This window comes from Budorcas taxicolor, chromosome 11 (assembly GCF_023091745.1).
Source record: "Budorcas taxicolor isolate Tak-1 chromosome 11, Takin1.1, whole genome shotgun sequence".
Classification (NCBI taxonomy): Eukaryota; Metazoa; Chordata; class Mammalia; order Artiodactyla; family Bovidae; genus Budorcas; species Budorcas taxicolor.
Window position 1 is genome coordinate 106399099 of NC_068920.1, and position 14926 is coordinate 106414024.

The window sequence follows — 14926 nt, forward strand, 5'->3', positions numbered from 1 at the left end:
TACTTATGACCCGTGAGACTGAACTTGAGGTCATCTCCCCTAAATTGTGATGCTGTGACAGGTTGTCCATTGCTTTGAAAGACCACACACCAGGATTATGGGGAGATTTGAGCCAGATGGGCCTTTGCCTCACCTTGGGATCAGGTAGAAGCTTCTGGTTCTCTGATTTCTTTGTCCCCATCTGATGTGACACGGACGGTGGGGGAGGGAGGTGTATGCACAGAGAGGTGCTGACTTCCTCACTGAACGAATGAGACTCAGTAAGTGACTATGACAGCACTTTTGCTTGGCCGCCAAGAGACTCTAGGCATGTTTGCGGTTCAGGACCCATCCTTCTACCCAGTCTATATTTTCTGTGGTTCCAGTGCTTTATTTCCTATTTGTATTTGACTAATTCATTGCATGCAGTTACTGTGAGCTGTCTCAGATCTTCTCTGGAACAAGGTGGGGAATGCATGAATATTTAAAATAAAATAAACAAAATGTCGGCATGTGTGTGTGTCTTAGGTTGGAAATTCCTTAAGGGCAGGGACCGTGTCTGTTTATATAGCACCTGGCACAGTGTCAAATTGAGGCTTAACAAATGAATTTTGATGAAGACGAGAAAGAAGCTGCCTGCAAGAAGATACAAAGGTTTTAGACCTCACCCTCCAGCCAAACCTCACCCAAATCCCCTTTTTGCAAGGAGTACCCTTCTTCAGGCTCCACCCAAATTCTCACCCTGATTCTGATCATCCAGGCTCCTTCTTGCCACCCCTACCTGTCCAAACCCCCCCGTCACCAACCCTGTGTGCGCATGTGTGCTAAGTCACTTCAGTCGTGTCCGACTCTTTGCAACCCTATAGACTGTAGCCCTCCAGGCTCCTCTGTCCATGGGATTCTCCAGGCATGAATATTGGAGTGGGTTGCCATGCCCTCCTCCAGGGGATCTTCCCGACCCGGGGATCAAACCCACATCTTTTATATTTCCTGCATTGGCAGGAGGATTCTTTACCACTAGCGCCACCTGGGAAGCCCTGTCCTCACCCACAAATCCTCCCCTTCCTCACACAGAGAACCTCAACCTCACTTCACTCGGGGTGGCTTCACCCCAAAACACCCAGGCCACCCTTTCCCCCAGTGTCCCAGCCCCGCAGGCCCATCCCCGGCTGGGCGGCAGCACGTGGTGCTGGGAAACACCACCTCTGGCCAAGTGTTTGAGGTGCTGTCCCCTCGCATGTCTTGGCCCCTTGGGGGTCTCCAGCCAGGCAGGGACTCGACAGAGGGAGGGGAGGGGATAAGCTGCTTCAAAACTCCAGATGCAGCAGTTAAAAAGAGGACAGAGGCAATGATCCTTCAAATTGCCACATCTGTATAATCTGCCTTTTATTTTCTGCTTCATGAAGTTTTATTTCCTATTATTTATTCACCTCCCCGCCCTCCCCTCCCCCGCCTCCGCTCTTCTTAGCAGGCGACATGCTCAGATGGGCCCCCGAGCCTCAGCCTGGGTCTCGGCCCCCACCCCTCCCCCACCCTGGGCTGCTGCTGGGAGAAGGCACCTGCTTCTCCACGGCGACTCCCTCTCCTCCCCTAGTCACTGCGTGTCAGCCCCCAAATGGCCCTCCCGCCACCCTCCAGGTAGAGCTGGGTGGAAACGTGCGTGGGGAACAGGTCCTGGAGGTGAGGCCTGTCCCCAAGGCCCAGGTCACTGTCACCACCCTGAGCCAGAGCTCAGGGGGTGGAGGAACCCAGGAGATAGAGATGTGGAACTCACAGCCAGGTGGCGTCCCCATCCCCCATCCCCATCCCCTCCACCTGCCTCCTCTACCCTCTCTACACAGCACCCTCATCCTTCTCTCTTGCCTCCAGTTTTTGGACCTGTGGTCAGGGGGTAGGCTGGCCCCAGCCTGGGTCAGGGAGCTGCTGAGATGGAGAGGAGGGGGCCAGGCAGGACCACAAGGAGGGGAGCTTTTGGTCTGTTTTGAGGTTCTGAGCATCTCCTGTACTCCCTACCCCACTGGAGAAATAAAGATTCCTGACTCAAAGAAAGACCCAGGCTGTCTGGTTCTAGTTAATCATGGCGGGAGGTGGTGGGGAGGCTGGCCCTCAGTGCCTGCAGTGGGGTGGGAGGGCCTCTGGGAAAGGGCGCCGACATTGAGACTTCTTGCCTAGAGCCCTCCCGAGCCCTCCTTGGGACACAGAAGTCAGGACAGTAATCCTTTTAAGGAAGAGGGGTGAGGCTGGAGGTTAGGATTTGCAGTTGGTGTTCCTAGAGGCTCCTGGGAGAAGCTATGGATGCTTGAGAAGGGCCTTGGGGTGGCAGGTGGCAGGCAGGAGGAATTTTGCAAATCTTACCCTGAAACCTGACAACACTTTATATCCCTTCTCTTCTGGCTTTTATCCCTTTCCTACCTTGCTCTATAGTGACATTTTTGTTGTTTATTTGTTTATTTTTGGCTGTGTCCGGCGTTAGGTGCAGTTCAGGGGTTGTTCGTTGCAGTGAACAATGAAGTGCTGGAGAAAGCGGAACTGTGATGGGTTCTTTGTCGCAGTGCGTGGATTTCTCTCTAGCTGTGGTGCTTAGTTGCCCCTGACACACGGGATCTTAGTTCCCTGTGTGCGTGCTGCACGCTAAATGGACTCAGTCGTGTCTGACTCTTTGTGACCATATGGACTGTGGCCTGCTAGGCTCCTCTGTCCATGGGATTCTCCAGGCAAGAATACTGGAGTGGGTTGCCATGCCCTTCTCTAAGGAATCTTCCTGACCTAGAGATCAAACCCATGTCTCATATGCCTCCTGCCTTGGTACGTGGGTTCTTTACCACTAGCACCACCTGGGAAGCCCTAGTTCCCTGACCAGGGCTCAAACCCACATCCCCTGTATTGAAGGATGGGGACAATCTGCACCTTCAACCAAGGAAGTCCTTAGAATGACTTTTGTAAAGGCTCTAAGCTCTGTGGTTTTTTGTTTTGGGTGACGGTGGGGTTGGAGGAGGGTAGTCTCATCCGGTTTGTCCCTCTTACAGGGACAGGCACAAAGTAGGTGGCTTATGATCTACTTCGGAATGAATGAATGAATGAATGAATGAATGAATGGATGTGAGACCTACACCTTCTCATGCCCTAGCCTGTACTAACTGTGGCTGTATTTGCTTTGCTCTGTTTTCTCATCTCTGCCCCAGCCTGTAATCCCCTGGAAGCCTGGCTTTCACCTAGCCAGCTGAGGCAGGACTCTAGTGCCCTGGGTGAGTGGGGCGCCAGAAGCCACTCTGTCCCTACGCCAAACAGAGACTGATTCCACATACGAAGTATGGTGTTTGCCTGATGGAAATTTACCTGGGGAATCTGGAAGAGAGCTTCATACCTGAACCAGTCAAATGAGTCCCATAATGCCTTTGATGACCGGGTGACTACTGATTCATGACCTTAGGGCTGGACATCATTCTGGCCAGAGCCGTGTATGGGGGGGTATGGCCCAGGAAGCTGAGGATGTCCCTGGGGTTGCCACCCAGGAGGTGATGGGGTGGGGACAGAGCCCCACACCCAGGCCCGGACTCTGCAGCAACGCTGTCTCCCGGGGGGTAAACAGATGACCATAACTAACAGCTCCAGTGACACCACAACCTCAGCCCCTAAAATAGCTGGTGACTAGGCCTTGTCTCTCGTCATCAGCAAAGAGGGTGGTTCTGGAGAAGACGTGGTTGTAATTTCAACAGGTAAACCTCAGTTCTTGTCGAGGTCAAGAGGCCTTACTTCCTCCCTTTTTTTTAGCATGTGTGCTCAGCCGCATCCAACTCTTTGCTACCCCATGGACTGTAGCCCGCCAGGCTCCTCTGTGCATGGGATTTCCCAGGCAAGAATACTGGAGTGGGTTGCCATTTCCTCCTCCAGGGGATCTTCCTGGATCGGGGATCAAACCTGCACCTCCTGCATTGGCAGGCAGATGCTTTACTGCTGAGTAACCTGGGAAGCCCTCCTTCTTTTTTACACACTTTCTTTTCCTTCTTTGCTTTGATGGAGAAATAAGTTTCCATTCAGAACAAGGGCATCCATTTATGGCTAGCATCTTTCCCGAAGCAATGTCCCCTGGTGGGTGTGTGACTGGACTGGGGGACTCTCTCTGGGCCAGGACCAATGGGGTGTGCTCCTCTTCCCAGGGGCTCATCTGCCTGGGGAGAGGTAAAAAGTATCCACCTGCAATGCAGGAGATACAGGAAATGTGGGTTTGATCCCTGGGTCGGGAAGATCCCCTGGAGAAGGAAATGACAACCCACTCCAGTACTCTTGCCTGGAGAATCCCACGGACAGAGGAGCCTGGCAGGCTACAGTCCATGGAGTCACAAGAATCAGACATGACTTAGCAACTAAATCACAACCACCACCTCTCCCCAGAGCGTGTATGGGGGCCGGGGGGAGCAGAAACCAATGTTGCCCACAGCTGGGGGCCTCTACTCAGGACTCCCTGTGAAGCAGGAGCAGGTCATAAGAATCGGGACTCAGTGGAGGGATGCAGTGGAGGGGAAGGTGGGTTCCCAGGCCTGGGCTGTTAGTGAAGTGACTAATGCCCCGCTCCTGGCAAAAAAGCAAATACATCTAAAACAAACAAAAAGAGTTATTTGTAAATGAACATGGCTCTCATTCAAGGATGGGCCCTTGGATCTGAGGCAGCAGGCGGGGCTGTGAGTGCACACACGCGTGTGGGCCTGGGCTCCCCTTACACGGGGGAGGATGCCTTGGCTAGGGAGGAGGGGGAGGGAAAGAGGGGGAGTCTGAGACGAGGGAGGACCAGGAGGCACGGTGGGGGGAGGGTGTTGGCTTCACGCTGGTACTAGTGTGATTTATCCCTAATGAGTTCTCAGCACATGGCTGCTCCCGGCTCACTCCGGGGGCCAGCGCGGCCTCCCGCGGGCCCCAGCCCGCCCCCCACTCCAGAACAGCCTCCACTCGCTCAGAAAAGAGCCAATTTCCACACTGCACAGTCCGCTTCACTCAAGGGGAAATCACATTTCCCTGGGAGAGCCGGAGGCAGCGCTTCACTCCCCAGCCTGGCCGGCTGCCACCGGGCACAGATGTGGAAGAGCTGGGCTCCAGCTTCTCTTCTCCCCCCAAAACAAAGCCCCAGACCCTGCACACCCAGCCCTCAACCTAAGTCTCAGGGCAGGCCCTCGGCACCTGAGGTTTAGCCTTTGCCGCTCAGCGAGAGAAGGAGAAAGGGTGATACTCAGGGAGGATGCTGGCCGGGAGGGGACCAGCCTTGCCTGCTTCCTCCAGCTTCATCCAGGAAGCCAGGTACCTGGTTTTGCTTGAGGCACTTAGAGATGTGGAGGTGGGGTTGCTGGTGGTGGTGTGTGTGTGTGTGTGTGTGCACACGTGTGCATGAGAGCAGGGAGCAGTAGGGAATCAGTATCTGCCATCAGGAGATAAAGACCTCCAGCATCTGTATCCCAAGTGCCCCCAGAGCTAGAGGAAGAGGAGAGAGCAGAGAGAAGAGAAACAGAAGGGAAAGGAGCGAGGGAGGAGAAATGCTTGCGGCATTTTCTGAGCAGATGCAGGACCTCTTAAGTCCTCACGAATATTCACTGGAGACACAAAAGGTCTCACAAAGGAATAATTTCTTTGGACTCCTGCAGAAGAGGGACTGGAACAGGAAACTAGAAGAGGTGAGAAAAGGAAGGAGAAAGAGATGAGGCAGGTAGAGAGAGGAGGTGGAGAAGGCAATGGCACCCCACTCCAGTATTCTTGCTTAGAAAATCCCATGGATGGAGGAGCCTGGTGGGCTGCAGACCATGGGATCGCGAAGTCAGACACGACTGAGCAAGTTCACTTTCACTTTTCACTCTCATGCATTGGAGAAGGAAATGGCAACCCACTCCAGTGTTCTTGCCTGAGAATCCCAGAGACAGAAGAGCCTAGTAGGCTGCCATCTCTGGGGTCGCACAGAGTCGGATACAACTGAAGCGACTTAGCAGCAGAGAGAGGAGGTGGCCCTTGTGGGACGAGATGCTTTCACTACCATCACAGCTGTGGGAGCATGGCTGGTCACTCTCTGTCTGCGAATGACACACAAGCTGGGACAGAGAAGCCATCAGATCCCTTGCAGGTGGAGGTGCTTTATGACCCTAAAAGCTGGAGGAGGGCTGAAGGTTCGGCCTGGGGGAGACTTGGGACCAAGGATGGAGGCTCAGCTGGCATTCCCCTCTGGCCCCAGCACTCCTTCCCAACCTGCAAGCTAACCTCTGGGTCCTTCATCCAGGACTGTCCCCACTTTGCGTGAGTGTGGCAGTGCCCCAGGCGGCCGTGAAACTCTGTACCTCACCAAAGAGTTACGGGAGCCTGAGGTCTCTGCGAAACCCGGCCACATCCTGCTATTCAAGGCCTTAGATTAGGATGCAGATTCAGCCTCAGATTAGAGTGCAGGCAGTGGTCTCAGCTCCTCTGAATGACCTTGAAAAATCCAGGCATCTCTTTTTCCCAGTTTCCCCAAGTGCGAAATGAGGCCAACATTCAGAATCGGAGACAAAAGTGGTCGTTGGGGTCAAAAAGAGTCGGACACGACTGAGCGACTAAACAATAATGCCAGGAATATTAAAGAAGTGACAGGAGGGCTCGGAACCAGCCTGGGGGCTGGCCTTAGAGCAGGGCCTTAGACCCACCTGCCCCCCACCCCCAGGCCATGGGGCAGGAGCCAGAGGGTCACAGCAGCTCCAGCCCACCTTAGACAGATGGGTTCTGCTCCACCCTAACTGCTCTGTCTCCCAGCAGGAAACCCACCCACGTGCAGGGGCTGCCTGGCCCACACTGACCCCTGAGCTGCAGGCACCCTGGGCTGGCCTGGTGTGAGCTGGGAGGGTACAGGGGGTGCTGGAGGAGCAGGGCGAGGATGGCAGACCAGGGAGAGCAGCCTGGAAAGCTGAGGAGGGCTCTCCACATAGGTAGTGAAAGGGCTGGTTCCAGGGCACAGTGTGGGTTGGGGATGGGGCAGGGGGTGGTGAGGCTGGGCTCTCTCTGACCAGGTCCAGGTCTTCAGGACCATCCCCTACTTCCCACCCGCTGCCCACAGATGCATCCCACACGCCCCAACCTGATCCTCTGTGGCCACGCCCCTTTCCTCCCATCTTTGTCTTCAGGCTCCTTCTTCACCACGGCCCCCTCATGTACCTCCCCGACTTGTCCCAACACCGCCCCCGAAGACAGGGCACCTCAGATCGTCTCTTTCCCCCAGCAAGTGTGTGCACATGTGCGCACTCAGTTGTGTCTCTTTGCAACCCTGTGGATCGTAGCCCACCAGGCTCCTCTGTCCATGGGATTCTCCAGGCAAGAATACTGGAATGGGTTGCCATTTCCTTCTTCAGGGGATCTTTCCAACCCAAGGATTGAACAAGGGTCTCCAGGGTCTCCTGCCTGTATTGCAGGCAGAGTCTTTACCATCTGAGCCACCAGAAAAGACCCTGACATGTAGATAGCTATATTTTCTAAGCCCCTGGGGTTTGACTATGGACACAATGTCCAGAGAAGTACTGGCTGGGACCCGCTGCACTTGAGCCATGTCACACACCCACGGACACCTGCTCTGAGCAGCATCCTGGGAGGCTCTGCTCACCTCCGAGGAAAAAGGGGAGAGCTGAGCTATCGTCACCCAGCAAAAGCACCGCCAAGTTCCTCTGTCATTCAGGGCTTAGAGAGGCTACCAGGGCACTGGTGTTCCCAGAAACGGTTTGGGTGTGAATAGAAAGGGTTGTTCTGCAGACTCCTTGGGGCACCAAGCAACTCGAGGTGGTTCCTGGGTGGGGACTGTCTTGGGGAGCTCAGGAACCCAGAGGTCTGGGATCATGAAGAGCCTCAGATATAATGGGATTCAGTCCTGCTCTAGGCTAGAGGGAAGTCCTCTTATTGAAGAACAAGACTCTTCTCAGATCCACAAGGAAGACACAAGGACCGGCTTTCTTTGTGGGAGGGTCCGCCTTGTCCATACCACCCTCAGCGAGCACTCCTGGCCTCTTTGTTGGGAGAACCGGGGCGGGGGGGGGGGGGGGTCAGAGTCTCTGCCCTCCCAGCCTGAGAGTCCCTGGGTATGAGGGGTTGTTGAGGAATCCCTTCCTCCATCAGACTCAGCCCCAGGTGCTGTTTGCCCAACTGTCAGCATTGTCCTGGGCATCCTGCCCCCCAACCCCGGCCTCGCTCCAGCTGGGTCCTTAGTGAAGATGGTCCACACAGACACCAGGCAGCTGCTGATGGGACGAGCATCCTCTTGCGGACAGAGCCAGCCCTTGCAGTCACCACCGTATTTCCCACCTTGTTCTGTGGAATTTCACAGAAGAGGGTTGTTCTAAGCCCCCACAGTAACTCCCTCACCCCTTCCTGTCCCCGGCTTCGTGACTACCCAGTCTTGCCAAATATTTCGCGTGTGGTCACTTGAGTAATGTCCAGCTCTTTGCAACTCTATGGACCGTAGCCTGCCAGGCTCCTCTGTCCATGGGGTTCTCCAGGCAAGAATACTGGAGAGGACTGCCATTAATTCCTCCAGGAGATCTTCCCTGGGATCCAACTCAAGACGCTTACCTGAATTGGCAGGCAAGCGCTTTACCACTAGCGTCACCTGGGAAGTCCTACAATATTGCCAAACAGTGGGTTGGCCCAAAAGTTCATTCAGTTTGGCCAACCCAATACTTAGGAACCAAGCCAAAAGATATTAGACTCTCAGGGGTAGTCCCTGGATCTCCCTTGGGTCTAGAACCCCTGGTATCCCTGATGAGTGCCCGTGATGCTAAGCCGTAGTGTTGGACTTAAGGTAAGAGGTTTTGATCTACCACTTCCTGCCTCAGGCAAGTTATTTCTTTATTTTCTGAGCCTCAGCTTCTCCATATGTAAAATAGGGCAAATCTCAGGTTCATTTATGTGAGGATTCCATGCAGCTCCTGGTGGCTCAGACAGTAAAGAATGTCCCTGCAATGCAGGAGACCCTGGTTCGATCCCTGGGTCGGGAAGGCCTCCTGGAGAAGGGAATGGCAATCCACTCCAGTATGCTTGCCTGGAGAGTACCACAGGGGAGCCTGGCAGGCTACAGTCCATGGGGTCACAAAGAGTCGGACATGACTGAGCGACTGACATTCTCAACACTTTCCCAGGCAGCTGAGCCCAATAACTGTCTTCTCTCTTCCCTCCTCTCACACCTCAGGGATCCTAAGAGCTGTTTATGCAGGCTCCTGTGTGGCGCTGTTCCTGGATCTGTCACCAGCCTTCCTGGCTGATTCTTTGGCTTCCTGTAAGTAACAGCAGCCACCACCTGCAGGGAGTCTGTGATTGGTCGGGCACCAGGCCACTTGCTTATTTTCTGCTCTCATTGACTCAGAGATGGAACAATCAAAGCTTGGGGTACGTGGTGTGCCTGGTGTCGAACATATCTCCCTGGGGCAGAATGCTAAGTCAGGGTTCTCCCAGACAGTAGTGGTCCTTTCAACACGCAGCCCCAATAAGAGTTCATTGGCTGCTAGGCTCTGAGGTTTTCTGGAGAAAACCCTGTCACAGGGTGCCTCCTACCCAGTCAACCCCAAAGCCAGAGACCAAGAGCAATGGTTTATTGAGTCATATGGCAATGGTGGGTTGTCTTTTAAAAAAGAAAGAAGCATCAAGGAGAGAAGCTGGACATGGCAGGGAAACGATACTGAGAGGAAAGGGGTAGTGTGACTTAAGTTGAGGCTCATTTACAGTATTTACAGTCAGGCCTGGTGGGGGCGGGGGTGGGAGCTGTGGGGCCCAGAGAGGCAACTGTAGGCGGGGTTGTGTCAGGGTCTCTGGTAGCTGTGGGTTTGGCAGGGCTGTTGGGAGCAGGAGGCGGGGTCCCCAGTTAGTACCTGGTTCTACTCTGGGCAGGGCTGCACTCCACCCCCCAGAGCCTGGGGCGGGGTGGGAGGGGTGCTTTGGAATGTCTGTCTCCAGCTGTAATGGGCTGGTCTGGCTGCCAAGGAGAGGGGTGGATTCTCCACTGCGGGGGAGCCCCTGGGATGGAATTGGTACATTCACAGCAGCAGGTAAGGGGAAGGCAGGTGGCTGACCACCTTGATCACTGGGTGGAGCTCCTGGTTGGCTGGACCCAGGGTTGAGCCTGTGACCAGGAGGGACGAGCAGGAAGAGCCAAGCAAGCTGCGTAGAGAAGGCGGTGCCTCTCAGGGTGGCGGTGGGGGTGAGCCTTTGCACCCACTGTGGCTGCAGGCTGGGCAGAAGCGCTCTGAGCCCATGGCCGTTAGAGCGTGTCGACAGTGGAGACACAGAGGCGCCTCTGTGTGCCCCGGAGCCCGTTGTGGGCCCCAAGGGCCATCCCTCTGCAGCCCTCTTCTCCACATTTCTCCTCCGATTCTGTCTCTTTGGAATGGGACAGTGTGTCCCCCTGGGACTCTTGTCCCTCATTAAGGAGTCCCGGAGGACTGGTGGCGTCTCCTCCACCATCGTCCTGTCTCTCATGGTTCACTGAATCAACCACACAGGGAGGGAGCTGCAGTGCTGGATTTGTGGTTATTTTTCATGTAATAAATAAAGATTCCTTTGTGTGACTCTCGGGGGCCTGTCCCAGGCTGAGTCTTCCCGTGGCTCGGTCGCTCCCACTGTCCCCATGGCAACTACAGATGGTCAAAGGCTGTGGCGGTGGTGGGCGGCGCACTCGGCCTTGATGTGGAACTGTAATAATATGGGGAACCTGGACAGGTTCAAAAAAAAAAAGAACAACAACAACAGTGCCGGTCAGAAGAAAAAAATTGCACCATAGCCTCCCCCTGCCTCTGCTAACCTTTAAGACAGCGTGAGTTAATCATTGATCCCTCTGGCCTATCTGATCATCAAAGATTAACTCCTCTCTGGCCCTTATTTCCTCCTTCTCTGGCCTCACCTTTGAGTTTCTGGCCAGAAGGAGAACAGTGGCTTCTTGCCCCTCCCCTCCCCACGATTCCTTTGACCTTCAGCACCCTTGCATTGAGAGAGGGCAAGCAACAGAAGTTACGACTAGAGCCCTGAAGAATCAAGTACTGACTGGGGGATCACTGGGGTGTTCCCTGGCCTTGCCCAAAAGGCACAAGATCAGAGGATCTTAGGAACCAGGGGGGATGGAAAGCTGACTGCTCAAGGGATATGTGGATTTGAGAATCTCCTCCAGGCTGCTCTGCACACCCACAGGATGGATGGCCAGGGAAAGTTCCATGGGGAGGGCACATCTCTATGCCCTCATCTTTCTGAGCTGAACTGGACCTAAGGGTGGCTTGAACTCACATGGCAAACAGAGCCCAAGTCAGTCAGCCTCCTAGTCATTCCTGGAACATGAGGAGGTAACAGGAGGAGGAGGGGGGGGTCTTGGGAATGGAGACCCTTGGGGTCGGCTGCACTGCGCTGCGGCTTCAACAGGGCTCACGTTTGCTCCCAAACCCTCCAGGTCACCCCTTCATGGAGACTCCAGAGGGATCCCTCACGTTCATTTATGGGGCTTGGTTTCCTGATTTCCTTGGTTTCTCAACCCAACCCCGGCCCAGGGGAAGGGGGGCCGATGAGAAGCCTGCAGTCCAGTTCATTATCTAGACCTCCATACTGAAGGCTGATGCCCACATCTCAAGCCAAATATCAGGAATATGGTGGAACAGAGGGTCTCTGTGTAAGGGCTTTGGGGCTGAATCATGAGTATTTTCGAGCCACTTAGATGGTTAATGAGAGCGACAGGATGGCACTGTTTGCAATCAGCACGCTCCCCAGCAGGAGGGTTGCTGGCACCCTCCTAGATGCGCAGGGGCATAGAGACGTGCCCTCCCCGTGGAACTTTCTTAGCCTGTCCATCCTGCAGAGATGTCCCCTCCAGCCCCACCCTCCCAAAGCCTGAGCCCTGAACCTTACACAGAACAGATTTCACAGACATGGCCTCAGGACAGAGAAGTGAGTGATGCCCAGGAGTCTCCCCTCCACCTCTCCCCGCAGACAACTTGGTACCCTGCCCTTCCCTGACCCGCTCGGATTATGGATAACACCTGTCTCTCCAGGCCCTCCATCGAACTGGGGATTCCTAGCTCTTAGACCACTTTGGTCCAACCTAGCACCTCCACCCGCCCCGAACAGTGGAGGGCCTGCGACGGCCCCAGAGGCAACTTACTCAGTAAGCTGGAGTTGGGGAAGCGCCAGGCCTCGCCGTAGGAGGAGTAGGGGGTGTGGCTGTAGGCGTTGCCAGAGTATTCGCTTCCTGTGGGAGGCACACAGGTGAGAGACCCATGAGGTGGATTCACGGCCTGAGGGCTGGGACTGGGGGATGAGGGTCTGCAGGCTGGACACAGAGCAAGCCCTGGGGGACAGGTGCGGCCAGGGCAGGGACAGTGGGAGCTCAGGAGACCCCTCCAAGAGCCCTTTGGAGGCCCCTCCGTCTGCATTCCTTTGGGGGCCAGTGCCTTTTCCGTCAGGGACTGGGGGTACCGCCCTGACATGACAGCTCTCACAGGAACCCCAGGAGGTAGATGTTATCATGATGCCCGTTTTCCAGATGAGGAAACAGTCTTGGGGATCTTGTAGCTCACACAGCTGCAGGGTTTGGTGGAATTTGAAAGCTGTGCTGTGACTCCAGGTACCAGGTTCTAATCAGTTCTGCTGCTGCCTGGACTTTCTGTAGAAAGGTCTTTCCAGGAGGGATCAATGTGAGTGAGAGAGGTTAGAGGTCAAGGAAGGACTCAAGGGAGTATAAACTGTGTTGTCGTTTAATCACTAGGTCGTGTCTGACTCTTGCGACCCCATGGACTGCAGCCTGCCAGGCTTCTCTGTCCATAGGATTTTCCAGGCAAGAATACTGGAGTGGGTTGCTGTTTCTTTCCCCAGGGGATCTTCCCAACCCACATTTCCTGTATTGTCAGGTGGGTTCTTTGTAGCCTCCTTCAATATGCTTTGTTACAGAGGTGGTGGGGGGGGAGAGAGAGAGAGAGAGAGAGAGAGAGAGTGAGTGTGTGTGTGTGTGTGTGTGTGTGTGTGTGTGTGTGTGTGGTTGGGGATGGGTGCAGAGGATGAAAGGCAGAAAAGGGGAGGGGCCTGGAGAGCATGTGGGTCCTGAGACTTCCTCTGAGGAGACTCTTGTCCCATCTCAAACCTGCCACTTGAAAAAAACTCAGCACACGACTTACACAAAGCAAATCAGATCGCCTGTTTCTGTGAGTGGATTCTTGGCCTCACTAGAATTACTTACCAAAGAAATGACTTGAGAATTCCCTTAAATAACAAAGCAGACCACCGCAATTACTGCTGGAACTCAGACGGAGCTTAAGGTTGGCAAAGCACTTTCCCACACTCGACGCCCCTTTATTCTCACAACTGAGAGGCGCCCATCAATAACGCCAATTTACAGAAGAGGAAACTGGAGTGCAGCATGAGTAAGGAGTTAGCCTCAAATCCCACAGATGGGAAATGGCAGAGGAGAAGTTGACCTGAGGGGTCTTCACTCGAAATTCCAGACCACCCATTTATGCACTTGGGAGACAGTTCCATCCACAAAGCGAGGTTCTCACCAATCCTGAACTCCAATGAATGTCCACACCGCCTTCCAGAATCTCATCTGCTGTTACAAGTCAAGTGCCTCCTTTGGCTCCTGAACTCATTCCCAGGCTCTGGGAGTGGGGCTCGAAGCTGCCTGGCTCTGGAGCCGGCCTGCCTGGAGCCAAATCTCCGTGCCCCACTTCCGACTTGTGCAGCCTTGGACAAGTCACTGAGCTGCTCTGACCTTTAGTTTCCTCATCTGTCAAACGGGGCAGATTATTGCCCCTATCTCACGGGGTTGTGGGGAGGATTCAATTCGATAACATACATCAAATGCTTATGGCACCACTCTTGGAACAGAAGAAGCAGGCAAGGAATGCCAGCATTTATGATTTCCCCATTAGGCAGGCACAAAAATAAAGCTCACCAGAGCCCCACATCCATCATCCAACTAGTGTTAAAGCCTGAGTTGGGGTCAGTGGGTGCTGATTTCCTGCCAGAGAGGTAGGCAATTGCACAGGAGGAATGGGAGCGAGGAGAAAGAGCCTGAAGGAGAGGAAGGCTTCTGGCTCCTTGTCCAGGGCATTAGTGACAGGCAGTAACACAGGAAGTTCATTAGGGGCAGGGATTAATCTAACAGGTCAGGTGAACACAAATACATGGAAGAGAAAGGAGGGAGGAAAAAAAGCAAAGGGATTAAAAAGAGAAAGAAAGAAACTAATGACCTCATCCAATCAATAACCTCAGACATGCAGATGACAACACCCTTATGGCAGAAAGTGAAGAGGAACTAAAAAGCCTCTTGATGAAAATGAAAGCAGAGAGTGAAAAAGTTGGCTTAAAGCTCAACATTCAGAAAATGAAGATCATGGCATCTGGTCCCATCACTTCATGCCAAATAGATGGGGAAACAGTGGAAACAGTGTCAGACTTTATTTTTTGGGGCTCCAAAATCACTGCAGATGGTGACTGCAGCCATGAAATTAAAAGACACTTACTCCTTGGAAGGAAAGTTATGACCAACCTAGACAGTATATTAAAAAGCAGAGACATTACTTTGCCAACAAAGGTCCATCTAGTCAAGGCTATGGTTTTCCCAGTTGTCATGTATGGATGTGAGAGTTGGACCATAAAGAAAGCTGAGCACTGAAGAATTGATGCTTTTGAACTGTGGTGTTGGAGAAGACTCTTGAGATTCCCTTGGACTGCAAGGAGATCCAACCAGTCCATTCTGAAGGAGATCAGCCCTGGGATTTCTTTGGAAGGAATGATGCTAAAGCTGAAACTCTAGTACTTTGGCCACCTCATGCGAAGAGTTGACTCATTGGAAAAGACTCTGATGCTGGGAGAGACTGGGGGCAGGAGGAGAAGGGGACGACAGAGGATGAGATGGCTGGATGGCATCACTGACTTGAGGGACGTGAGTCTGAGTGAACTCCGGGAGTTAGTGATGGACAGGGAGGCCTGG

The 14926-nt window shown here is 53.9% G+C and overlaps 1 protein-coding gene across 1 annotated transcript in view; it reads right to left on the minus strand.

The window, feature by feature from the left end:
- Nucleotides 1-10468: 10468 nt before the first annotated feature.
- Nucleotides 10469-14926, minus strand: part of PAX8 (paired box 8) — a 42460-nt gene continuing 38002 nt past the window's right edge. The window contains exons 10-11 of the mRNA XM_052648247.1: nt 12101-12187; nt 10469-10669 (exon numbers count right to left, since the gene is read on the minus strand). Of these exons, the coding sequence (XP_052504207.1) occupies nt 10593-10669; nt 12101-12187 (164 nt within the window). The 3' untranslated portion in view covers nt 10469-10592. The remainder of the gene's footprint in view (nt 10670-12100; nt 12188-14926) is intronic.